Consider the following 27,332-nt stretch of genomic DNA (forward strand, 5'->3'; position numbering starts at 1 on the left):
CTTGTTGAGCTTTCATTTTTCGCAATCGACTGCTTTGAAGAAAGCTCGTTTCAATGCAGTAATTACGACTTTACGTAATTCGTAACTTCCCTTCCGTAACTCCAAATAATTACGTAATTCCGTAAATTACGTGCAAGCCTAGTATGTGTACTATGTTGGGGTTATTCAGGTTGTGCGTCATCTTGTTACAAATACTTCCGGAGTGCCGCCAATAAAGGCTCATTTATCAGTGTTAAAGATGTTGTTTTATTAAAACTTGTAAACCATTTGTTTAATTGTAACCATTTGTTTCTGAAAATTGAGTAGAATTTCCCGATTATACTAGTCAAACAAAAAGTAAAAAAAATTGCAACTGCCCCTTGTGAAGTAGATACCATACTGCGTGTATACCGTTAGCACCACATCTTGATATCGAATTAGTAAAAGCAAGTTTAAATTGAATTCGAATTACGGAAATTATGAACTCCACGTCTTATTAATGACATTTCTCAGAGGTTACATTATCACAAATGTGAGTTCAAATGTGCTCAGGTGGAATTTAAAAAATTGCTCTGATGTGACCTAGAATAGAAATGGGCTCTTCGTGGCCGCTTTGTCAAATTTCATTCAGAACTGCATACCGTTAAATGTTATGAACAAGAATACAATACAGTATCTAAAAAAGTATCAAATATTAGTAATTGGCGCGTGACTGACTGGTGGACACCTTCGGGCGTTTACAAAACTGTCTATGAGGGAATGTACGTTTTACCTTAATCACTACGCTGATGCTGATAGCAAGCTTGGTTAAAAAAATATGTATAAATTGATTTCTGGTTAGAATTGATTATATCCGAATTTTCAACGCAGCACCAATTAAATAGATACAATCCAGTGCTTTGGACGAGGTTGCTGTGACTTGAGGGCAATGTAAATTGTTGAGGATATTGTCCTTAAAAGATGAATCACTGCATTTGTTCTCACATATTTTACAATTTGCCTTGCTCGTCGGAATATCTCAAAGTCATGAAGGATTGTAAACTTGTTTTTTTTCTGTTCGTTTCTTCATTGAATTTCATTTTGCTTTCTGCACAGGGTAAGTTCATACATATGCATTTACAGCAGGGATGGGCAAGACTGGCGGCCATGTGTGTATGAGGTGAAAAGGGGGACAACAATAGGCCTGGTGTCTAAACTAAATTTAATCACAATTTCATTACATATCTATCTCGATCGGTAAGTATGTTGATAGATATTCGTCTGTTTGTTAGATGCACGCGATAACTCAAGAACGCGAGGTTGAATTTTCTCCAAATTTTGCATGTGCATTCATCATACGTCGAACCAGGAGCCAATTGATTTTGGATGAATTATGTGGTATAATTAGCGAGTTAAAAATTAATTAGTGATGAAGAGATCTAGATTTTAGCAAAGCGGGAGAACGTGTATGACCTAGTCCTAGATTTTGGAGGCGAGAGCGCACATGTGCTGAGTGTATGTGCGCCGCTAGATCGATAAGTCGGCGGTCTATGATGGCTATCTCATTTAGTTCTTTATTAGTTAAAACATCAAAATTTGTTTTTAGTTTGCTTTTGGCAATTGTCAAAACAGACTTGAAATTAGTATCGGTCAATTCAGATCTGTGCTTAGATTTCTTAAAATTCATCAGACTGAGGGTTCACAAATGTATGTGGAGATTTATGGCAACATCAGACTAGATTGATTCACCGAACGGACCGAGTTTGGCCCGCGGGCCTTAGTTTGCCTATGCCAGATTTAGAACGTTCGGTACACATTTGATTTATGATATAAGCATTTTGTCTACTTTGATATTAAACTAGGGCTCAAAGAAGGCAAATTCTTAAACTCTTTCGGTGGCCGATGCAGGCAAATATTTGCTTAAAGAGTGATGTAGAATATTTCAGTAGACTTAATTCTATATAAAAAAAAAATAAACAGGAACAGAAGTTTCGAAAAATTGAATCTAACACGAAAAAATTTGACGAAGCCTCTTTAAAATTTGACAAAGCTTTTTTCTAATCTAATTTTCTCCCATGTTTCTTATCTGTTAATTTATATTTTGTTTTCTCCAGGCCCAGTAATTTGCATAGACGCAACGTGGTCACTATATGAAGAAAGTTGCTACAAAATGTTTGATACGTACGTATTGAGGGTATTATTTTGTTTATTTATATTTCTATATCACTTCACCGTAAAAACCTTTGTTAAAGTGCGCGTCGATTATAATACATTAATGGTCATATAAATATATATATATATTTTTCATTCGTCTCATAATCATCGTGTATTTGCTGCATTGTATATGATTAACTATTTGACGTTTTCAGCGTTCACTCAATCTGGTAATTAGTCTGGTAGCTTTTTTATTTGTAAATTCGTTACAAGCCCCTTCACACGATACCTTTGCTATAGCTAAAAATTCAGTCCTTAACATTGCTGATTTGATATAAACTTAAAGCAGTGTGGTCACGGCACAAAAGTCTGTCCGGGTATCGGGCCCATGATAATCTTGCATGCCGCATTTTAAGCCATACCATTCTTTCATCATAAACTCCAAATAAGCTATTTATCGCATATTTACCTATTCGTGGCAGCAATAAGCCGTGGTAATTTGATTTAACTTTATTCAAACTTATTACATTCAGTGGTCAGAATATGTTGTAAGTCGTTTGCTATAGTTATTTTTGCCCCTAGTCAGCTACAGGGGCGAGTCGTGTTAACCGCGTAGATCCACTTTTCTTTATGACATAACGTTATTGCAAACATTGTAGGCTCCGTTTGTGAACTTTTTTCTTTTCAATGTAATGTCAGTAAAAAATATGGAACTTTTGTACAAAGTCTCAAAAGCACTAAAATTTCAAATCATTTCCAAACTTAACTAGATGATTACCGGTTTTTTTTTCTTAAACAAATCTTACATTTTTTGCATCATTGACGGGATCTTTGCACAAAAGATCTCCATAATTTCGTTATTGTCGACCAAAGCACCCTTGCCATATACTAAGTGACACATAAGGAAATTTGTTGTAGGTTGGGAGACAGGGGAAAAATCACTAAAGTTAAATGCGACTCTCTGAGGATGTGAAAAATTAATCTTAATCTTTGGAAGTTTTGAATATTATTTATTGTGTGGTAGTTAAACAAATATTATATTTGTTTAACAGAGCATTTTAACATGATATGTGACAGGTGAATAGATAAGTACTGTTTGCGAAAAATCTGCCATAATTTCAAATTTTTCTATTTTACTTGATTTTCTTCAGTATTAAGAACTGGCATAACGCCGAAGATCATTGCAAGACTTTTGGTGGACATCTTGTCAGCATCGAGTCAGCAGCAGAAAACACTTTTGTTCATTCAATATTGACGAATTCCAACTACGACTATTTTTGGATTGGATTGTCTACAACTGATTCAGGTAACATCATTGAAAAATATGTTGGGCAAGTCGCTTTTTTATATTTACTTTTTAAACGATGGCAAAAAATTATCAATTAATATTCTGGATCAAAATCTCAAGCTGGGATAAAAAGATGGCTTCAGAAAACTTGCCACGCCATAACTTATTTTAATTTATTGAAATATTATGGTGGTAGCATATGATGGCATGAACTCCTGGAACTTACTGTTACATCCACTTTCTCAGTTCCGACAGCAACAAGTGATTGGAAATGGTCTGACGGAACAGTTTTTTCTTACGCGAACTGGGATATATTCGAAGATGGGGGATGTGTAGATATAAAAAGAAGTAGCGGAAAAATGATAAGTTGGGCATGCACTTATAGAGATCCATTCGTTTGTGAAGTATCTCCTAAAGGTAAAATATTTTAAAAAATTGTTCTCAGATAATATTCGAGTTTTCACCTCGACTATGAAAACTTCCTAATGTAACTATGTAAGAGATACAAAGGAAAACCGATTCTCTAAGAAAGTCTCTAATTATTCCATATCAACAGTAACTTAAGTGCAAAAAGGACAAAGCTCAAATATCTATCCACGAAGGACAAAATCACTTACAGCACCGATGGCCTTCTTTATCCAAAAACTCTCGACATCGCTGAACACGAAATTACTAAAACACGATCGCGAAACCGGCACACGGTGATTAATTATTTATTTTAATGACGTCATCAGACAAAAAACCTTAAAAGTGAAAACAATTTTTATAAAGACTACAGAAAATTTTATAATATATCTTCAAAAAAATTGCAACTACTGAATATTTCAAAACAATTGCTCCAGCAAAAGAGAGAATAACATAAATAATAAAGAGAAGAATACTAATATCACCTACGATCGTAGTTATTATAATTGAACAAAAAGCACAATTCCAAAATATTTGTGATCAAACGTTGCGTTTTCAGTTTTTACGTCATGAAAGCCACTCCGATCCTCCTGTTGAACCGGCATAATATTTTATTTCAGCTGTAACTTGTCCAGCATTGTCATTCAACGACCCCCAAGTAAATATAATTGATTGTGACAGCAGCATTGATGCCAGTGTTACGACGACGTGTAGGTATGTATTTAAAACAATTTCCATTCAAAAGCTACTACTTACAGAATAACCTTATTGACTATAAATAAATATAAAACAGTAAACATATAAACATATTTTATACAGTCACAAAATTATTTTTATCGAAGATATAATCATTTTTTGAAAATTTAGATTTGAATGTAACGTAGGATATGGATTACAAGGAGATGAGGAGCGAACTTGTCAGAGTGATGGGAAATGGTCTGGTACAGATGGGCAATGGTGCAAAGGTATGATAATTTTTATATGCAAGTGGATGGTTATCTGCGAAAATTCTGAAATGAACACGAATGTATGTCAATATTATAATAAATCGACTAGAATTAAAAAAATTGAAATTTCAATAATTTGTCACAAGTATTTTTTTCAGACCTGGTCTAATTCGATTTTTCGCGTTCCATTACATTAATAACAGCGCACGTGTTAGGCGATGTTCGTATTACTATGGGAGAAAGGTTTGTAGGACTTCTCAATTTTGTACCCTTGCTATCCAATGGGCATAGGTTCCTACAAAAAATATATATTGACAAATACTGTGTATCGAATTTATTGGCAAACGCGGATGCAAGTTTATATCATATTACTATTTAAAAAAAATTATATATACATATTATGAAATAATGTAAACTTGTTGTTAGTGTGTTATATACAAAAGAAGACATGTTCTCACTATTTTGATTCCCATAACTGGTTGTACCAATAAATGTTTTATTACTGTAGTTCTTTAATTAATTAGAATCTAATTCTGATCCAACTATCCGTGTTCGCTGAATTTAATGAATTCTTTTCAGTGGTGACTTGTACCGCATTGTCTTTTGGAGGCTCCAATGGCAAGATAACTGGTTGCACAACTGACATTGACCCCGAGTATTCGGCAGTATGCAAGTATGTGAATATATAGCCCAATGCTCTTTTAGATTTTCTTCAAATTGAAACGTAGAATCTCATAGATGTATCTTAAAAATGTTGTGTAGTATTTAATATTGATACATTTCCCAATCTTCAGTTCCTGTCAATCATTTTGGTATAAACTGAAAACCATATTTCATACGACCATTAAAGTATTTTTTATCGAATATATATAAATCAATTTCGAAAATTTAGATTTGAATGTGACGTAGGGTACGAATTACAAGGCGATGAGGAGCGAACGTGTCAGGATGACGGGGAATGGTCTGGTACAGATGGGCAATGGTGCAAAGGTGGGATAATTTTTTACATGTGGAAGGGTGGTTATATGCGAAAGTTCTTAAATGAGTTTGGTAAACACGAATGTTTGTCTATATGATAGTACATCCGCTAACATTAAAAGTATGAACCCAGTACTTGTGTGAAACAGGTTTCTCAACATTTTCCTTGCTTAAATCTAAGTATATACCGCAAACAGAATTTAACATCAGACACATAAACAAATCTTGATAAAATCAACCTAATTTAATTTTTTTGTCATAAGTCATTTTGATTCGGAAATAGTCCGCGACCACATGCGTGGAAGGCTATCGGGTTGTAATTATAATTGACTCTTATTTTTGCCCTCTTAGGTATTTGTCAAATTTGATATTATTGCGTAAGTTTGTTTTTAGGATATCACCGTTAGAAAAATCCCAGAGTTGGCGATACATCTCCAGCGACTACAATTTATTTTAGTATTATAAAAAATTTCTTGAACATATTTTGCATCGATTAGCTTATACATCATCATTATAAGCCAGGGGAAAAGTCGAGTTCGACCTATCGGTCGCGATTTTGTTCTGGGGTTGTCGTTATATAAAAATCCCAGTTGACGATCAGCGTTTATGTTTGGCATCTCGAAAGTTGTATATTGGATTTATGTAAGGCGTGTCTAATTCGATTTTTTTGCGTTTCATTACATTATTAATACTGCACGGACCATAACAGCGCACGCACATGTTAGGCGATGTTTCGTATTCCTATGGGAGAAACGTTCGAATGACTTCCCAATTTTTTACCCATGCTTTCAAGTGGACACAGGGTTCTTATGAAAAATATATATTGACAAATGCTGTGTATCATATTATTGGTAAACGCGATTGAATGTTTATATTATATAACTATCATTGAAAAAATAAAAATATACATATTCTGAAATGAGAAAAACTTGTTATTAGTGTGTTCGATACAAACGAAGACATGTTCTCACTATTTTGACTCCCATAACTGGTTTTATCAATAAATGATTAATTACATTAGTGCTTTAGTTAATAAGAATCCAATTCTGATCCAACTATCCGTGTCCGCTGAATCTCATGAATTCTTTTCAGTGGTGACCTGTACCGCATTGTCTTTTGGAGGCTCCAACGGCAAGATAACTGGTTGCACAATTGACATTGACCCCGAGTATTCGGCAGTATGCAAGTATGTGAACATATAGCCTAATGCTCTTCTAGATTTTCTTCAAATTGAAACGTAGAATCTCATAGATGTATCTTAAAAATGTTGTGTAATATTTAATATTGATACATTTCTTAATCTTCAGTTTCTGTCAATCATTTTGGTATAAATTGAAAACCATATCATACGATCACGAAAGTATTTTTTATCGAATATATTTAAATCAATTTCGAAAATTTAGATTTGAATGTGACGTAGGGTACGAATTACAAGGCGACGAGGAGCGAACGTGTCAGGATGACGGGGAATGGTCTGGTACAGATGGGCAATGGTGCAAAGGTATAACTTTTTATACGAGTGATGGTTATGCACGAAAGTTCTTAAATGAGTTTCATAAACACGAATGTGTGTCTATATGATAGTACATCCACTAACATTAAAAATATGAACCTAGTACTTGTGTGAAACAGGTTTTTCAACATTGTCCTTGCTTAATTAAACCGAAGTACCGCAACCCGAAGATAACATCAGACACATAAACAAATCTTAATAAAATCAACCTAATTTAATTTTCGCGTCTTAAGTCATTTTGATTCGGAAATAGTCCGCGGTCACATACGTGAAAAACTATCGGGTTGTACTTATTTTTATTTTGCCCACTTAGTTATTTGTCAAAATTTGAGAATATTGCGTAAGTTTGTTTTTAAGATATCACCGTTAGAAAAATCCCAGAGTTGGCGATACTTTTCCAGCGAGTACAATTTATTTTAGTATTAGAAAAAATTTCCTGAACATATTTTGCATCGATATACCTCATCATTATAAGCCAGGGAAGAAGGCGAGTTCGGCCAGTCGGTCGCGATTTCGTTCTTGGATTGTCGTTAAAATAAGAGATCCCAGTTTTAACGACTAGCATTATGTTTGACATCTCGAAAGTTGTATATTGGATTTATGTAAGGCGTGTCATGCTGTATATACGCAGTGGCGTACCTACATTTCTGAAATGAGCAAACATGTTGTTAGTTTATTCGATAGAAAATAAAAAATGCTTTTAATATTTCGACTCCCATACCTGATTGCACGTATGAAATATTTATTAGATTTGTAGCGAAAGTGGATTGTAAAAATGGACTTCAATGCTTTTAGACCCTTTGTATTGAAATAGTATGTGAATTTAAAAAATAAGCCAACTGCCTATATTCCCTGACTATGATTTATCGCGACAAGTTCTAGCAATGGTTCAATGTTTTCGACCGTTCTATGTATCGACTAATTCGTGACGTGTTTCCCGCCTCCGCCCGAGAGCTGAGAATTTAGTGTTTTTCATGTTTTGTGTTGCTTAGAGATTGATTTGGATTTTAACCGGTATTAAGATTTAAGTGTATATTACATAGACTCACAGAGTATACATCTGTTTTGATTGAATTCGATCGTTCAACTTGACATTACAATATATTGTGTGCTTATTGACTTCTAAGGAGTTAGTTGAGAGGTTTTACTCCGCTAACGTGTGTATAATAGCGCGGGAGTAAGGACACGCAGATAGGGACATCCATCCCCTATCTCTTTAATTAAGAAGGAAATTATCCTGATCAAACTATTTATGTTTGCTGAATTTAACGAATTGTTTTTAGTGGTGACCTGTTCCGCACTGTCTTTTGGAGACTCCAATGGCAAGATAACTGGTTGTATAACTGACATTGACCTCGAGTTTTCGACAGTATGCAGGTATGTGAAAATATAGCTCAATGCTCGTTTTAGATTTCCTTTCAATTGTATAGTAGTAAACGTCACTAACGACTTCTCGTTCAACAGATATAAATATTCATTATCAAGTTAAAATCTTAAAAATGTTGTATAATATATAATAATGATAATCATTATTGGTATATTCATTGAAAATCTTACCAGGCATGTCTTAAATATTATTTAGATTTGAATGTTACATGGGGTACGAATTACAAGGCGAGGAGGAGCGAACTTGTCAAGAAAATGGATTCTGGTCAGGAACCGGTGGACAATCATGCAAAAGTATGACATATTTTATCCATTATTTAATATAAAAAGTTCTAAAAATCATTTGTTATACTCATTCGTCCGTCTGCATGAATGGCAACAGACAAATAAATTATTCAATATATACCATTTCGGGGTGAATCACAAAATTTAAACATTAGAAACTGTTCACAAGTTCTAAACCGACACTTAGGACAAAGACAATAATTTATTCATCTCAAAAAGAAGTAAATGAACTTATTTACCCGCATTCAATCTCATGCTTATTCAATTTCTTATCGTAAGTTTGCAAACATTGAATTTGGTTTGTTTAATTACACCAGAACAATAGAATTTTTATAATTTAAAGAGGTTTAGTTTCTTGTATAAATAGTTATCACGATTTCTTGGGTATAGTTTTAATTTTTGTGTACATGAAAATTCATTATTTGCATAAAAATGTATTACATTTTTTATTTTAGTTATCTCATGTTCCGAACTTTCATTTGAAGGAACTATCGAATGCGCGCCAGAAAATAGCTTGGACTTCAGAACAGCTTGCTTGTAAGCTTCATATTTCTTTCTGAGTAAACCTTGTTAATCGTATTTCAACCGGGCGAAGAACGCTTAAGTTTAAATTCCTACAATAGTTGAGACGATTAAAGTAAATATTTTATGACGTTCATTTTTATACTATATATCGCAATATTGCCAAAGGCTATTGAAGTGTTGTTATGCTTTAATTATAGTTCGAGAATATTTTACATTATTTATTGTTAGTGGAATTGAAAATTTTAGCCTACTTGAACTATTGACTTCGAATTTGTTTCAGCTTCACCTGCCCTGTAGGGGAATTTGTTGTATCAGGCAATCAGTTGAGAAATTGTCAAGCTGATGGACAATGGTCTGGAATTGCGCCAGTGTGTGGGAGTAAGTGGCTTATAAATGGTTTGGGGAGGACATCGTGTTTGAAAAAAAATTAGGACATATCAATTACATTTGGAACGAAGTTTCTGATACTCCATTTTACTGACTTGTTTTATTGTTAGTTTTTGCATTCCATTGAGTTACAGTCGAGGTCATGTTCAAGGCAACTTCTATTTGCATACTTTATGTAAAATGACTTTTTTGGGTATGGTGCACTGTATAGGCAATGTCCAACAAAAAGCTAATGCTTCTTTCAAAACGAATATTTCATTACGTTTGAGTTGCGCCGATACAGAGGCTTGCTCGAGGCGAATATGTAGTAAACGCCTCTTAAAATTTATTCCGTATCAATATTATATTTCTCCTTACTATGTCCTTTTTATTCAGCCATAACGTGTCAGCCGCTAACCTTTCCTGATGGATCCGTTGTTTGCGATCCTCCCGACGCAATTGATTATAATACTAAATGCAGGTAAGATTTTGATATGTTTACACGTTTACACATATTTTCAACCACTTATTGCTTTTCAAACATGTTTTTGAATCAGAAACCTCCACGCAATTCTCTTACTCCAACTATAAAAAGATATTATTATTTTTGTTAACTGAATTGTTTCGAAGTCTTCAATATTCAACGATAACCAAAATATTCCACAACCAATAATTCATATATCAAAAATTTTGTTTTCAATTTTATATCAAAGTGCAACCTTCTAGTAAAGTATAAGCTAAAATAAAATATTCGAATAAGTTTGAATATTTATCATTGCAGTCTATGCTTAAATAATTCTATTGTCATTATTATTTTTGTAGTTTTATTTGCCCAAGCGGTTATGAGCCTGACGTGTCAGGATTGACAATGACTTGTGAGTTGGACAAAAATTGGTCTGGGAGTATGCCATCGTCGTGTCTACGTAAGTATCCAATTAAACACAATAACGTTAATTAACCATATTGTATTTGTTTGCGTGTAAACTATATTTAAATATTTCTTTTAGCTGTGGACTGCGGACCGTATCCAAATATTGAAAATGGAGATTCCGTTTGTGATGGAACAACGTACCAAAAAACATGCTCGTGAGTTGAATGCTATCTTAGACTTTTTTTCTGGCCCATGAGCTCAGTTAAAGCTATGAATAAAACAAAATCAATCGGAGCAAAGAACAGGATTTATTAGTTAATATAGAGGGAGTTAATTTATTGAGTCGAGGATTTTAAATCCAATAAAATTATAATTAATATTCCGACGGTAACAGACGACCATTGCAAATCCTATCTCTCATCTGTATTTGCGCCGGTTAGGTTAATGCATAATATGCTCTGAGGCAGAAACGTCAAAACTTTATTCTTCCTAAAGTAAGTTACAATGTTACCAGCCGTGGGCATTGTGACAATGCACTACTTCAAGATACACAGGGAATTACCTTTTCAAAAAATCACATGCTTTCAGGGTCACATGTAATATGGGTTACAATAAGAAGAATTCTCAATCACAGTGCATGGCCGATGGACAGTGGAGTGATCCTCCTCTCGAATGTTCAAGTAAGTGATTGGATATTTTTAAGTATGTACCCGTTAAAAAATCCTATCAAGAGGTGTATTTATATATTAACTGGCTAATTTTCGACATTTTTTTTTCAGGGATCCTTTGCCCCGATCTTGAGTTCAGCAATCAGCCTGGATCAATAAATTGCAATCCACCAGGTTTCGGTTACCCGAGTACTTGCAGGTATAACATCAAATTGATTATACATTGATTGTTTTGTGCAATAGATAAAACTTGATTAATTGACCATGCTGATTATGCATTTAAAAGAAAAATTCATACTAAATCGAGACGTGATGAGTATGGTGATTAAGACCTTTCTAAAATGCTTCAAATATTATTTTTTATTAAAACGCAATATTTGTGTTGCCTTTAGTTTCACGTGTGTTGATGGCTACAGATTGAAGGGAAGAGAAACATTAACATGTCAAGAAGATGAAATGTGGAATGATATTCAACCAACATGTTTGGGTAATAATTAGGCTTACCGTAAATGCTCGTTCTACCGCCCGATCTTGATTAAGAGCCCGTTTGAATAGCCGCCCGTGTGATCAGAACATAAAAATAAATAAGGGCCGTTGCTTGAATACCCACCCGATGTAAAAGCTGATTTTTCAGTGATAGTTTTTTTTGAAAATCGAAAAAGTCGCCGATAACGCGTACGATCGCCTTTTGCTAAAATCGCCGAATGTTTTCGTCGTTGTGACGTGTTATTTAGGCCGTAAACGCCTTTACGCTGACGTTTATTGTCTCCAAATCACAAATTTGTACCACGATAACGATGACAATTATTTTATTTTGTTACTCGCGCGGAATTGACGGAATCGTGCATCCGGTGAGACTTATACGTTCATCGGCGGCGAGATTTTAAAGATAAATTAATGAATAAAGCCACGACCTAAATTGTTTGATTGAAAAGCGGCAATATAAAATACTGAAAATAAAAACGGTAACAAGTGTTGTTGAGGCCCGCGACAGTTAAAAAACTTTTCTAGGCATTGAAAATCGCAAAATTTCGTCTGCCCACGGCACACATTATGTTCGCTCCGCGTTTATCGTCACTAGAATCGAAACACGGTGAATTCTGAGTGGGATTTACCTTGTAATCCATTACTTTTACTAAAATTGCCGTCGAAAATGTTCGTGTTTACATTAAACAAGGTTGAGAACGCGACTTTTGCCGGTTTGTGATGATGCATAAGATAATTAATTTATAAAGTACATTCGAACAAAATTTATTGTACTAAAATAAAATTTATCCGTGAGATTTTAAAGCAGAATTAAGAATTTTTTCGGAACGTTTTATCCTTAAAAATAATCGGAGTGGCAGCATTGCGATTGAAAGGAGTCAGTGTTACAAGTACATCTCAAATTTGTTGAATTTGCAAAAAAAGCAAAAATACGCTCCAAAACAATATATAATCGGGCAGTTTACCACACATTTTTATGTCCGCGGAATGCCGTGGTGTTTTAGGGTGGCTCTTGTTTTGTCGACCCAACCCCAGTTTAAATTGATGACAATTAAATTCATAAAGCAAGACATTTCAAATATGCCCGTACCGGTCATGAATTACTTTGCACAACAGAAAATTCATTTTTCGTTGAAAAAGTCGGCTCTTTCAACAAGTGGTGTTACCGCGGCAACTGTTTGACGTGGATTTCGAGGCGGTGAAGGCGGGTGAATATGTATTTTTGATTTACTGATATAACAACCTACTTTATATGTATTTTCATTGTATGAAGTAAAATTGGACTATACGGATTTTATAACAGATAGTAAGATTTTTCTATCGGCTATAACGAGTTCGCAAGATTGCAAAAATAAGTATCAAAATTAAATACATCAGGCAGCTTATCTCATATTTTTATGTCCACAGATCGCAGTGGTATTTTGGAGAAATAACGTTTACTATTTTGACGTAAGAAGTCGCAACCGCTAGTTACGTTGGACACAATTAAATTAATATATAAGGACATTTTAGAATTTCGTAGTTGTCAAGGATTAAATAATTTAAGCAACAGAAAAATCATTATACGCTGAAACGGCGGCTCCTTTAACGAACACGTAATCGCCGTGACTGTTACACACGGTAATCGGAATTTCCGATTTTGATACCCCTCCCTTCTGAAAGTCCTGGCTGCGCGCCTGATTACGTAACACCATGGTTCTCAAACTGGGCGTCGCAAAACTTTTCTTCTTTTGCGGATTTGTACCTGCGGTGCGTGGAAAAAGTCAAAATTTTCGTTATTCTCGTTTAAATCATACTTTTGAACTGAAAATAACAATATATTAATTATTGTAACGATCGAAAATAACAAGCGCCCGTGCTTGAATAAGGGCCGGTTTGAATAAGGGCCCTTTCAGTGAATTTGGTTGAAAAAAGTATGGGCCGGGCTACAAAACGAGCAAATACGGTATTTTAAATTTTTTATCGTAAATTTTTTGGATAACTTTGATTTGTGTTTTCGCAATTTGTAAAATCTAATCTAAGTTTTGGTACAACATAACTGATAAAAATTGTTTTTCAGACGTTTATTGTCAAAGATTGTCTTTGGGAGACGGGACTGTCAGTTGTCCAGATGGATTGGGATATGCCAGTAAATGCACGTGAGTCTTTCGTTAGTTCTTCGTTAGTTCTGCATTATATTGATTATTAAACACGAAATAAACCCATGATCGTTTTTTTCTTCTTCTTTTCGTTACCTTATGAAAAATTGCTTTCAGTATTCACTACTGGACCAATTGCTTTGAAATTGTCAGTGACTAACGATTGTTGTGGTCGCTATTATTTTTGTTCATGCCTAAGTTGCCTATGCTATCTGATATACCATTCAAAATTTTGCTAAATGACACGGTTTTCAAGCCGCCAAGCGTGACGACTGTTTCCGATTTTACGCGTCACTCGAAGAATATTTGACACTGGTACGGTAGGCTACTGTGACCGATTGCATACCTGTATCATTTCGTGTCCATATATTTGAGCGGTCTCTTGTTTTTACATTCCATTGATTACAATAACTTTATTGGTAACAGTCTTTTATATATTTTGTTTACACTTTTGAAACCGCTCAAAAATGAATGAATATATCTTAGTATTTGGATAACCACCTAAAAAAATTTCAAATTTTTCTTAAATGTTTCTATTCCTTTTTTTTAGTTTTAAATGCAACTTCCCTATGACACTTTACGGTGAACAAGAAACAACATGCCTCGCTAATGAACAATGGTCAAGTCCAGTTCCAGAATGCAAACGTAAGTGCGACTCAACGGCATGCATAGGGGAGAGGCCATAAAGGCAGCCGCCCCGGGCAGCAGATAATGCTTGGTTTGACGATGTAATTATTAATGAAACAAAAATTTTACTCTTACTAGACCGTTAATTTATTTATTCTCATAAATATCGACATCTATATAATTTGTTCATCTCTCGAATTATTTTTGAAGTTAGGTAAAAAGAGCATCAATATTAAAAGTCGACCTGGGCAGCAGGAAAATTGGTCATGCCGCTGGTATCACATGTGTCTGCGTATTATTTTTTCATGTTGCAACCCAAAATACAGTTTCTTCTGATCCGACAAAATGGAAATTATACTTTGTCCGTTTATTCATTGATACCCCTTCAGATAAAGATACACGAATATATATCCATGACGTGCTAAACTTTTTGCTTCTCAAGGCAAATTTCTGATAATGATGCCCCTCATTCCTAACTGCAAAAACGCCAACAAAGAAAGCGTCACTGACTGCGCCAAATCCCGAAATGGTCAGCCTAACACATTGGTGAGATACACTGCAACACATTTCACGGTGAAGATATTTGCACCTCCATGGTTAACGATAGCATTAGCCTGTTTTTTGCACTGCGTTTATCACGATAAACCCGAACTTTACATAAAATTCGTCATATGTCAATTTCTTTTTAAGAGGTATCTTAAAATTAATATTACTGAGATGAAAACGTAAAAATATTAGCCTACCATTACTTCATGTTAAAGGCTAAATTTGACAGCTAAAAACCTAGTTTCACTCTGGCTACACTCCAGTTATCTGAAGCTATCTACCTAAAATATCGTTCAAGATAAAAGCGTAAAACAGCATTTAGAAGCGGACTGGTTAAACTGCCTACTGTAACTCCCTCCTACATCAACAAACGTGCAAAAGACAACGTCAGCTACTCCTCTGCAGTTAGTTACCTTGTAACGGCAGAAATTGTAATTGCTGGAATTGTAACAAAATAATTAGCTTTTTGCACATGCTGATGTTTTTACTATTTCAGTTTATTTTAACAAAATTTTTGTTTTTTAGTCTTTGATCCTAAATGTGAAGATGCGATTGCTCCAACAACTTGTGTCGATAATTGTGAAACAAACGTCGACTGTGAAGAATCGGAAGTTTGTTGTCAGAGTTCATGTGGACTGACATGCAATAAAGTTAAAGTCGACAAGAAAAAGCCATTTCTTAGTAAGTGAAGTTTTTCTCAAAATAAGATAAGTAATCTTTGCTGTCATACGACTCATATGGGATACCCTAATTTTTGTGTCTGAATATTAGTAATTTATTCACATAGTTAATAATTTAAATCTGGGGTCGGCTTTTGTCGCTCGCGGGCCAAAATTAAGGTTTGCAAGTCATTGGCGGGCAGCACGTATTTTTAGAAAGTTGAAAACCGAACGGATGATTATAATAAAAATCAAGCAGTAATACATCTTTCGAATAGAATATGAATTTATTTCCTCATTGCCTCTCAAAAAAATTCATTTGAATATTTTTGACAACATTGAACCCTCTGCACTGAGCATTAACTTGTCTGCGTTTTGTTGCCATTTGTCTAAATATAATTAAATTATAAACTTATTAAACAAGTACTTGTGAATTATATACTTGTTGGGTTATAATATAATTTAGTCTACACGTGTCTTACAATAAATTCTGTTAAGTAAAGAATAGAATCGTCAAAATAGCTGTTTTTTACTATAATTTAGTGAAGCGTCGCGGGCCGGATCCCTTTCTAAATCACCTCAAATCATTTTAAATATAAACAGGCAAGAGCAGTTAAATGTCTTGAATAATATAAATATATACCCGACGAATGGGCATTTATCTCTACAACAAGTCATCAAGCCAAATAACATAACTCTTGAAAACGGAAATCCAAACGAATCATAAGCAATCGCTATTAATGCGGGTATTCTGAATGTGACGTCAACACAAAAGGTTGATGGATTTTGTGATCACGTGTTTATTTTTCAACGTGAACTTAAACGTGAACTAATATCTTAAACTAATCGTTTACGTTATATTTAATTTTCAGACCTCGATAAAAAAACCGCGCTTCTTCTGATACTTGCCAATTCAAAAAGAAGGCCTCGCCCTCCACCTCCACCTGTATGTCCAGTCTGTAATATCAACGCATGCGTCAGAGCCGTTTGCCCAACGTATCTCAATGCAATCTGCAAAACAAGTTGTAATGGATGTAGAGAACATTTCTTCAATCCATACAATCTCAGATACGACATTGTAAGACAATGTAAGTGTATTTTATTTCCTTCTAATTCAGTCACTCAAGTGTTTCTATCGCGCTGACTTTTCTGCCAAGATGGTACACAACCTGAACCCTAACCTGGTACACATACTTTTTCAAGGTTGTGCGCTATCTTGGTGCACATATTTCGGGTGCACCAATATTCTCACCACAAAACTATTATATTGCTAATTTACATTGTGTTTACTCTTGTACATTTTTAATTTTTTTTTTTCAAATTTCTGTTCTTTTACACTGCAATTCTTAACTATACAGGTAAATGTCCACCTAATATACCGCCAAATCCGCATTGCGGTGGATATATGTGCAACGGTGTTAGATGTGCAAACTCTCTACAAGCTCAGTGTCGTGTTTATGGATGTGGACCAATGTGCTATTTGCAATTCTTCGATAGGTTTGGACGTAGAGTACCGTGTAAACAAAAAGGTAATTGATTTTCTGTTAATACCTTACTGCAGTGGTTCCCAACCACCGTGCCGCGAAATGATTTTGGTGCGCCGCGTAGAGGAGTGGTCCCCAAACTTTTTTATATCGCGGCACACTATTTAGCACTTTACATATTCGCAGCAAACCTATCACAAAACATGAACACTTTCTACTCATAAAGAATATTGCTATAAAGTATAAAATAATGATAAACAAAGTATAATTTTATTCACGTAAAGAATTTCCCCTGTACACAACTCTCGTTCCCCAATAATTTCGTCTATATTAAAACACAAGTTGTTTCCGCTTTAGAAAATTATCCTTTCCGAACAAGGAGACGCAACGATCACGCGCTTGGGTTTTGCTCACCATTCCCCCTTGCACGTTACGCGCTTATTATTATCACACTTGAATTCTCACTTTTGAACAACCTAATTAATTTTTGTTGCATTTTAATACGTTTCTCCAGTGACAGCACATTTGAACCCACGTACATTTGAACCCATACATTTCCAACCGCATATCCGAGGGTCCAATCTATATGCGGGTGATAAAATCCATGGGTTAGCGTTAGTATGGGTTCAAATATCGGTAGTTGCAAATTTCCATAGGTGCAATAGTATGCAGGTGCAATTGTCGTGGGTTCAAGTTACGGGTTCGAATGTACGTGGGTTCAAATGTAATGGAACTGTTCCTCCCATTGTCAAAATCAATAATTAGTGTTATTGTCGGCACTTGCGAGAGAAAAGGGGAGATTAATTAATTACAACAATTAATAATTATCGCTAAAATCACTAAATATGTTTTAAGTTGTTCGGCAATAATCGGCAATTCTATCACGCTTTCGTGAAGTAGTGAAGTTTACCACGAAGGTTTAATTAAGTTTCATTGCTTCAGTGTTTGAACTACCACGCGTTTTGCCAGATTACTGGCGTGATCACAGTTTGCAAGGATGGGCAAAATAAAATATTTTTATCGAATCGAATAATTCGATTATTTTTTAACGAATTGTCCAATATCGGGTATTTTTAGTATATACAGGCCTCCATAACGCTAGACTAGACATTCTAAGGTTGGTAAGCCATTTCCGCCCGTTCAAATTCGGGATTTTATTCCGATTTTTAACTTTTGCACCGGCTTTAATCTTTCTCCCCGCCGTTTGTAAATTACCTGTCCCAATTTTAAGCTAAAGATAATACCATTTCTGACGCCGGAATACGGATATTTATAAAGACCTTAGTTAGCTTTCTCATGATTCAACTTTTCTATTGTTTCTGTTTTATTTTTTATACCCGGTAAAGTCATTGCGTGAATCATGAATGTTATTTTTGAGTTTATATGCAGATTCAATAAATCGACAGTATTGGCAATTCTACTAATCAAATATAACTTCCGCACAATAATTTGTTACGGAGTCTGATGTTCCCAATTTTACAAAACGATGCGCCATGCAAAACTTAGAATTGAAACAATAACCGAATTCGCCAATCTTCATTAGTAAACTGCACTACTTCACGATAGCGTGGTAGAATTGACGATCATTTCATATTTCGAACCCAAAACGGATTGAGTAGTTTCTGTGGTCGGAAAAGTCGAATAAGCGTTTTGGCATATAGTATATGCTATGATCATTGCCATCAATATGCTCGGTCCATGACGTGAAAATATACATCTAGCGGTTCATAACAACTTCAAACCAATTTAGTGTTTTTAGCGATAATACTTAATTGTTGTAATGAAATACAGTTTGTTTGCATTTTTCATTTCTCTCGCGTGCCGACAATAACACTATTGAATGACTTTGGCAATGGGAGAAACATACCAAATTGTAACAAAAAAAAATTAGGTTGTTAGAACACATGTGGTAACAACAATAGGGGCGTAACGTGGATCGGGGAAGGGCAAGCAAAACCGAAGCGCGTGATCGGTGGTGCGTCAGAGGACAACGTATCACCCGTGCGGACGCGCATTTTTTACAATAATATATATAAATATAGACTAAATTACTTGGGCCGCACCCCCTCCCCTTTGCCTGCGTTTAAGGGTTTCTGAGAGTTAGAGGTAAGTCTCCCTCAAATTCTTCCACAAATTGCGGCCGTAGTGTGAAAGCATCAGGCATAAGAGTCCTACTGACATTCATCATTATTATTCTATACATGTTACTAAATACAGGGTAATGCACGTAATTGACAAAAATCAATTCCGTAATTACGGCCAAATCGATTACGTAATGACCCCGTAATTGCGATATTTTTTTCACACTTTTAAACCTATCATAACAACCAATTTAATCCATTTCTATTCCGAATGGGACATCGACAGTTGGGACAGTTTGGTTTTCATATTTCCGCCAGTACTACACGCCGGCGACAGATGCTAAAGACAAATATCAAGGAGTGAATTCAAATTAATTTTATTCTGATTTTTATCTTTTGTGTTAGCTTTGATTTTCCTTTATCAACTTTATCACCCAATTTTATGCGATCAATTTTATCATTACCAACACTGGTAAGTGGTAATATATTTATGAAACGATAGTTGACTTTTTTTAAATCGTATTAATACGAGTTTCGTAGTAAATAAAAATTCCGGGTTTCTAATTTATAAATCAACGACGAGCGTCTTCTCTCGTTTGATTATACTTGCGCTTGCCTCGCGACGAAGACTTGTTATTGTACCGTTTTTTTACATTATCCGACTTTACCTAGTTAGCATTTTATAATAATTATTGATGCCGACTTATTGACGATATTCCGATTACCATGCTTCATTTTACATTAAATCATTTCTCGGCCTAAATGTTATAACATTATTTGCGATAAATTTAGATCAAATAATAATTATTTGCGCATAATTTTAATATCGTACTTATATGACATGCCTTCTCCGAAAATACAAAGTTATATCGCCAAACAATGCATTTTGTGACATTTATTTTGCACTCACGAAAATATTAATTTACTTTTCTAACTCAAGTCGACAATCCTATCGGCTAAGATTGACACAAGTTTGGTCGAGTGCCGGTGGTATTTGAGTCGACGATAAATCAAAATAAGTTGCCGCATTTGGTAAAGACTTAAATTTTGTAAAGACATATTTGGCCGAAATAATAAGTTGCCGCATTTGGTAAAGACTTAAAGATTTTGTAAAGACATATTTGGCCGAAATAGTGCGAGGCATTGTGAAAACAAGGCCAAGTCCGGACAGATATATAACGATAAAACCGGTAACAGAACATCAAGATTTTGTAATAGATAATGGATCTGGCGCAGAATAAACATTGGAAATCCCGTCTTTCTGTTGTTTCTCTGCCGTTTGAATCGCTTTACCGATGCCGAAAAGACTAAGTTGCGTTGGTTCATTACGCAATTTCTCTTCCGTCGTCATATTGCTGTTTGATAAGCGCGACATTAATTATCACGGCATTTAGAAATAGGCCATGTTTGGAAGTTGATCTCTTACATTCTTTAGTCATTTCACCCGAAGAAGTTGAAACCAGGTGTGTTGGCGTCCATCGGTCTCAACACAATTCTATCCCATATCTACGCTTAATATGTACACTTGCCATGCTAGATAAGTTGATAATAGGTTAGTAAATGGCAACGCGTTATGCCTTCTCCATCTGCGTAACAAGAGAGAGAAAAACGGCTTCGAGTACCGGAACACTAACTTCTTCTACTTATTAAACTTTAATTTTTTACAATCGACGGAATTGACTGCTCTGAAGAGAGCTCGTTTCAATCGCGAAAGCGCTCCAACAATAATTACGAATTTACGTAATTCGTAACTTCGCTTCCGTAACTCGAAATAATTCCGTAATTCCGTAAATCCGTAAATTACGTGCAAGCCTACAGGGTATGTTGTATTTTCATGAATAAAATTCCCCTTATCTGATCTTATTTGTTTATTATTATTTTATAGAGAACTGGCTTAATGAGTAGAAATGTTCATGTTTTGTGATAGGTTTGCCGTGATTATTTAAAGTGCTCAATATGGTAGCGCAATATAAAAAAGGTAGGATATCACTGCCATTTGGTTCTGTAAGTGCACCATACGCAGCCCTAGGGCTCCGTGAATGAAACCTATTCGTTTACTTAAAATACTGATTTTGAAACTGTCTAAAAAAGCAATAACGGCAATGATAAAACTTGACGAACAGCCACTACATCAGAGCCATTAAATAAAGTAGTTTTGATTTAAACGGGAGCATTAATCAGTAAGTAACAATATGTTTTTTTATTACTTTTATAAATCAATTGCTCTTTACCCTGTTGCTCTGTAAATAATAGTCAACCTTCTCGTAAGCCCCACAAGACCAAAAATTTGAGGACACCTGCCCTACTGCATGAAATTTATGTTTTACACCCAAACTTTAGCTTTTTCGACGATTTATGACTTATGGTGCTACATGTAAATAGTTGTCTTATGAATAAATAGGATTGTTTGGGCAAAATAAAAAAAATATACTAAAATTGTTTTGAATATGACTGCAAGAATGCGTTCCAAAGTCCTCTAAATTGCACATATAAATTAAATGATTCTAAATTAACTTTAGAAAGCGTATCGTGTTTAATCGCATTTTACATGGAGTCTTTTTTTTCAGCAACTTGTCAGCCTGGAATAAACTCAATTGGTCTTTGCCCCAGAGGATGCCTCGGTGCTTCTTGTCCAAAGTATCCTGAAGCTCATTGTAGAGTTCTGTGTCCCGGATGTCCAGCTCAATTCTACGATCAGATAACCAATCAGGCAATTGTCGATTGCATTGGGATTTAAAAAGATTCAAAGCGTTTCCGGCAACGTGCATCTAAAATGCATCAGACTTATATCAACCTATGTTTAACTAATAATTAACTAACACCGCAATATGTTAATCTACAATATTAAATAAATGGCAAACAATAGAGCGATTTTCCAATATATTGATACGAAGACCAAAGTGAACAGTGGTGTATCGCCAAATAATTTCTGACTTTCCCGTAGCAACAAAGTAGCACGAAAAATAACAATTCTCACATGAATCAATTTATAATCCGACACTAACTATGGTGCAGATATTCGACCCCTCCCCCCCCCCCCCCCCCTTTTGAAAATATTGGCTGTGCCCCTGATGGGAGGGTTAGTCAATAAAACTAAAATATATTAGAACGTCGTATTAAAGGGTATAAATATATACTATTTTCATGGTGGCATGCTTATTTTTTATTAGTCTATGTTCTGTCGCATTCTGAGCCTTTTACTGACCTATTTACAATAGATTGTCACATTCAATATGCTTGATACATAACACCGCATTTAGTTGAAGATTTTCTATTTTGCTTTATTGAGAAATATTTTCAGTCGATAAAGGGTAATAGGCGAATAAGCTTTCACTAACTAAATGGAATTAGCAGTTATTAATTTTTTTCTTTACCGACTGTTATAAAAAATTTGGTACAAAAATTGTATTTGAAGGTTCACGAGTAAAGAAGAATTTAACTACTGAATTTTCCGATGTTCAATGAAATGAAATTTGTCAATAATGTAAGATCTGACTTGCAGTTCACATTTTAAGCTTTGAATGTAATAAAAACTCTCGTGGAAGTCTTTGTCAGAGCTGACTAAGTCATTCTCGAATTTTTTCAATACTCACATCCCTTGCCAAGGTTGTTCGCTGGACATTCCGACAAATTTTTACATCAAATGCCATGCAGGATATAACCAACCACATTCTAAAGACACTTGATGACAATATAACTTTTGTGCTGTCGCATTCAATAGTTTTTGCAATTTTGCGAAGATTGGCTTTGGTGGTACTAAACCAGACTTAGCAAAAGTTAACAACAATCCTATTTTTAAATAATTTTTTTTATTAACTGCTAAAATATTGTCTAGTGTTAGATTATTGTGTGGGATCTGGTTGTTACGTAAGTTTTTCGCCTATGAAAGTAAAGTCATGTACCAAACAGAAGGCAACAATTTGTTTTCAATAAACACGTAACTAAATTCGAGCCAACTAAAATACAAAGTTTTATATATATTGCTAAATAAAACTGTGTAAGACAAAATTCTAGTCCAAGTAATCGGCACAGTTTGAACCAAAATTCTAATTAAAGCAATACACAGAAATCATCTGTGTATCATCCACTTCAATATCCTGATGGCCAAACTTGGATGGAGAGGTGACTTTACATTTGAATTCACGTACATTTGAACCTATACATTTGCACCGGTATATCCGCGGGTTCAATCTATATGCTGGTGCTAAAATTCATGGGTTAAGGTTAGTATGGGTTCAAATATCCGCAAAACAAAATTTCCGTAGGTGCAATAGTATGCAGGTGCAATTGTCGTGGGTCGCAAATCAATTGCAAGTTTGGTTTGGTTCAAATGTTATTGAACCTGCTGAAGATGCCATGCTATTATGGAACAGCACTAATTAATTTAAAAGCAGTGAAGTCCACAGTAGATTTAGAGTTTAGACCATAATTCGAATTTGACAAAGATTTCGAAACAGACTTTAGCGAACCAAAATGCACGATGTGTCCCAGTCTACAAGAAATATTTAAAGCGCTCAAGTAGTCTACATAATTATATATAATAAAAATTCTTACCTGTTGATACCAGAAATACTTGATCTGCTTTCTGAAACTGTTGTCTCTTCTTCACAAAAAGGAGAAAAGGATTCGTTTTCAGGTACAATTAGAATAATAGACTAGTCGCATACAATAGTGTCAGAGTGTGGTATGGCCGAAGAGCAAAATAACCAGATGTTGAGCTAATAGTATCTGAATATTACTGTTATCTTGTTAGACCAAGTTAGTTATCGCCTGTCACGTAAATATCGCACCGAAAAGAACGCTAACGTGATTTCATAATGCTACCTCAGAGCTTGCAGATATTTACAAATTAGAGCTCTGCAACCTGGTGCACGAATATCAGAATAAGTGTGTCAATTTAATTCTAATGGATTAATTGTCCCTGGTGTTCTTTATTGTGAATTCCATCAGTTCTCGATGTCCAACACTTCAATATTGCAACCAACCGACCTGGGCCACTCCTAAAAATTTTCGTAACTATCTTTCAAACCAGCGGTTCCCAAACTTTTTAACCGTGCTGCTCCAAATTATCAGAAAAAAATTCACGGCGCACCTATACTAAAAAATGTTGCTTCTAAATGAGACTCTAACTGACTGGATGAAAACAATTTTTGTTTGTTAATATGTACATTATGCCTTTTAAAGTTTATAGGCCTGAAGAATAAAGGCAAAATGTCAACTCTGCCTAATTTTCTTAACCACTAAATAACCACTCATGTTTGCTAAACTCGGTTCAGCAGATAAATAAACTACAGCTCACGAAATTGCAGGGAGTAGTGTCTATCTCTATTGTTACGCAACACTAGAGGCAGACACTACGTAAAAGAGAATAAACGACATAAAAAGGTGAAATGAATTTATTGATTCATATACAAAGCATTGAAAATAAATAAAACATTTATAATAAATACAATATGTCAAATATTCAATAATATTTCAGGTATGTTTAACACAATGCTCTTAATTTTCGCGGTACACTTAGCAATTAGCCACGGGGCAATATTTGAGACTACCGCTATTTCAAGCAATGCTGTTGGAGCGGGAACACCCCGACAATCTTATGTTTGAATGGTGGCTCTCTAATATAATCTTAAATATTTATCTATCTCTAATTAAATCTTAATTTTCTATAATATACATATACAGTATAAAATCTATACTCGCGACATAAAAACAGTAGCCCCGAAACCAGATTTCCCGATCCTTTTAATCGATATTAGATCTTTGGGCGTCGCTGCTCGATAATCTGCAGCTTCGGTTCCTCGTGGCTTCACTTCCCCAGTTAAAATGTGTTATTATGTTTTTATATATTTTGTGTAAAACTGATTACTACTAGTTCTCATTGTTCGGTAGTCGAGTTGACTTCCTCTCGAGCATCGGTACCGTAACTTCGCAGAACGATTTCTCGACTGGTTCTCATTGTTCGGTAGCCCGGTTGTATTTCGCTCGAGCATCGACATCGTAACTCCGCGAAGTGATTGCTCGACTGGTGAGTTGTCTGCCTCTCAATGTTCGGTAGTCGAGTTGACTTCCTCTCTAGCATCGGTACCGTAACTTCGCAGTGATTGTTCGATAGCCGATTCATGCGAACGTCGGCTCACATTCGTGAATATATATGTGTCAAGGTCATTTCTAAAAGTTTCAATACGTTTAAAATACGCATTCAATATCAACAAAATTCAAAAACGCCATCAAAAGCACACAGTTCTATAACATCAGCAGTCTAACATCGCTAACGTTATATGTCACTTATACACATAAAAATGCCAAATAGAGAATAATAATGTGTTTTTCTTGCCACCGCAGCCCTGAAAAGATTTAAATTACACTCCTATAGTCTGGAAACCCCACCGACAATACAAATGCGACAAGACATACGATTCATCAGTCCTCTCGGTAATCGAGTTGTCTCTTATGAGAGATTTCCGTCAGCCTTAATAATATGGCGAACCACAGCCTCTTGTCCCGTTACCACTTACCTGACTATGTCGGGTATGAGATTAGTTAGCTAGTTATTTGTCTTTGGTAGTGTGGACTTGATGACGGAGGAAGCCCTAACCGACAAGCGGTTGCGTTAACCACCCTACGCCGACGAGGAGTCCAGCAATCCTCCCGCACATAACTATCCCCGCATGAGATTCGAACCTACGAACCCACGCAGAGTAATCAGAGCTGTGGTGGCAAGCGTATTCCCAACCTATTCAATTTTGCCATTCCGTGTCACGATGAAAAAGAGCGCTTCTTCATTTATTCTATCTCGTATTTTTTTATTATTTGATTGGAGAAGGAGTGAACTTAATGATCTTATCCGTTTTGGGTCATTTAGCTTGAATACATCAAGCGTAGGTGAATTAACTAATATCACCCAATTCATCCGTTAAAAAAACTGTTTACAACAGATTAATATCGATTGGTGGATCGTGACCTTCAACTGAGATGAAAAACGGAAATTGATGATGACCAAACTTGGTATAAATGACTATCATATATAAACAATGTGGTAAGGAGCGCATACTGATTGCACTTTGTATTGTATATATTGTAAAGTTGTAAGTCGATGTGTAAAAGCGATTTCTTGCTCTCGACTATCGTGTTTCCCAAAAATAAAACCTAGCCTAAATTTTAAAAGTGATTTTAAAATAAGCTCTCCTCTTCAAATAAGACCTAGTTAGTCGATAGCGCGAATTTTTTTTTGACTTGTCGATAGCAAGAAATCTCTCCTGCGCGTTTTAATTGATTAATCTAAAATGCGTGAAAGAGGTTTTATAGGAAAACGGATTTAAAATTTTGTATATTTAAAATTTTCTACTTTGTAATCCTTGTTTTTGATAAATGGAAATGAAAGATATCCTTCAAAGGTAAGCGTAGTATGGAACAGAAAATTATAGCTCGTTGTCAAACGATTTATTGGTATAAACTGGGCACAGTACAGCCTTCGGTGACGAACTGTTATTTTCATTATTAAAATTGGTCATCGAAACGATCCGACAGAGTTTTCTCGTCTACCTTTTTATTAATTAATTTGTCATTTTGTTCTCAGATTATTCAACAGTCAAGCAACCCGCCGTTCTCTGCGAAACAGGGTGCTGGCACTAGAGATGTACCTATGCATCGATATCTGTCATTGTTTTCGGTATCGGTCAAATGTAGACCAATATATTCAGCTTTTTACTCTTATCCAAAATTTTTTAAAATAAGTAAATTGCGGATGTTGAAATTAATTTTTGGTTATTATGCTATAGACCTCCCACCTCCACCCCCTCCAAGATACACGTATGACCAATGCATATGCGACAGGGTGCTTATGGAGCGTTATACCGTTATGACTCGGACATGACGTATTAATTATACTGATCTGAGGAAGATTGCACTCTGATCCATCAGAACGAAAAAAAAATATTTATACGTCTCACAAAAACCACGGAGCC

The 27,332-nt window shown here is 35.2% G+C and overlaps 1 protein-coding gene across 3 annotated transcripts; it reads left to right on the top strand.

Moving 5' to 3' along the window:
* Positions 1-921: 921 nt before the first annotated feature.
* Positions 922-23,207, top strand: LOC144431343 (P-selectin-like). Of its 3 annotated transcripts, none has more exons than XM_078119363.1 (26): positions 922-1,075; positions 2,073-2,139; positions 3,264-3,418; positions 3,647-3,817; positions 4,426-4,519; positions 4,673-4,770; positions 5,332-5,425; positions 5,645-5,742; positions 6,823-6,916; positions 7,134-7,231; positions 8,527-8,620; positions 8,826-8,923; positions 9,370-9,451; positions 9,720-9,817; positions 10,202-10,286; positions 10,628-10,728; positions 10,813-10,891; positions 11,265-11,356; positions 11,456-11,543; positions 11,737-11,831; positions 13,890-13,968; positions 14,519-14,613; positions 15,667-15,822; positions 16,673-16,888; positions 17,159-17,329; positions 21,933-23,207. In XM_078119363.1, exons 1-26 carry the CDS (start codon positions 940-942, stop codon positions 22,100-22,102), a joined length of 2,904 nt encoding a protein of 967 aa, XP_077975489.1. In that variant the 5' UTR covers positions 922-939; the 3' UTR covers positions 22,103-23,207. The 3 variants fall into 3 exon arrangements, with proteins under 3 accessions (XP_077975489.1, XP_077975491.1, XP_077975490.1); XM_078119364.1 differs by lacking the exon at positions 922-1,075 and adding an exon at positions 1,136-1,215; XM_078119365.1 differs by lacking the exons at positions 6,823-6,916; positions 7,134-7,231.
* The last annotated feature ends 4,125 nt before the right edge of the window (positions 23,208-27,332 follow it).

The sequence above is a fragment of the Styela clava genome, chromosome 13, assembly GCF_964204865.1.
Source record: "Styela clava chromosome 13, kaStyClav1.hap1.2, whole genome shotgun sequence".
In the NCBI taxonomy this organism is placed as follows: domain Eukaryota; kingdom Metazoa; phylum Chordata; class Ascidiacea; order Stolidobranchia; family Styelidae; genus Styela; species Styela clava.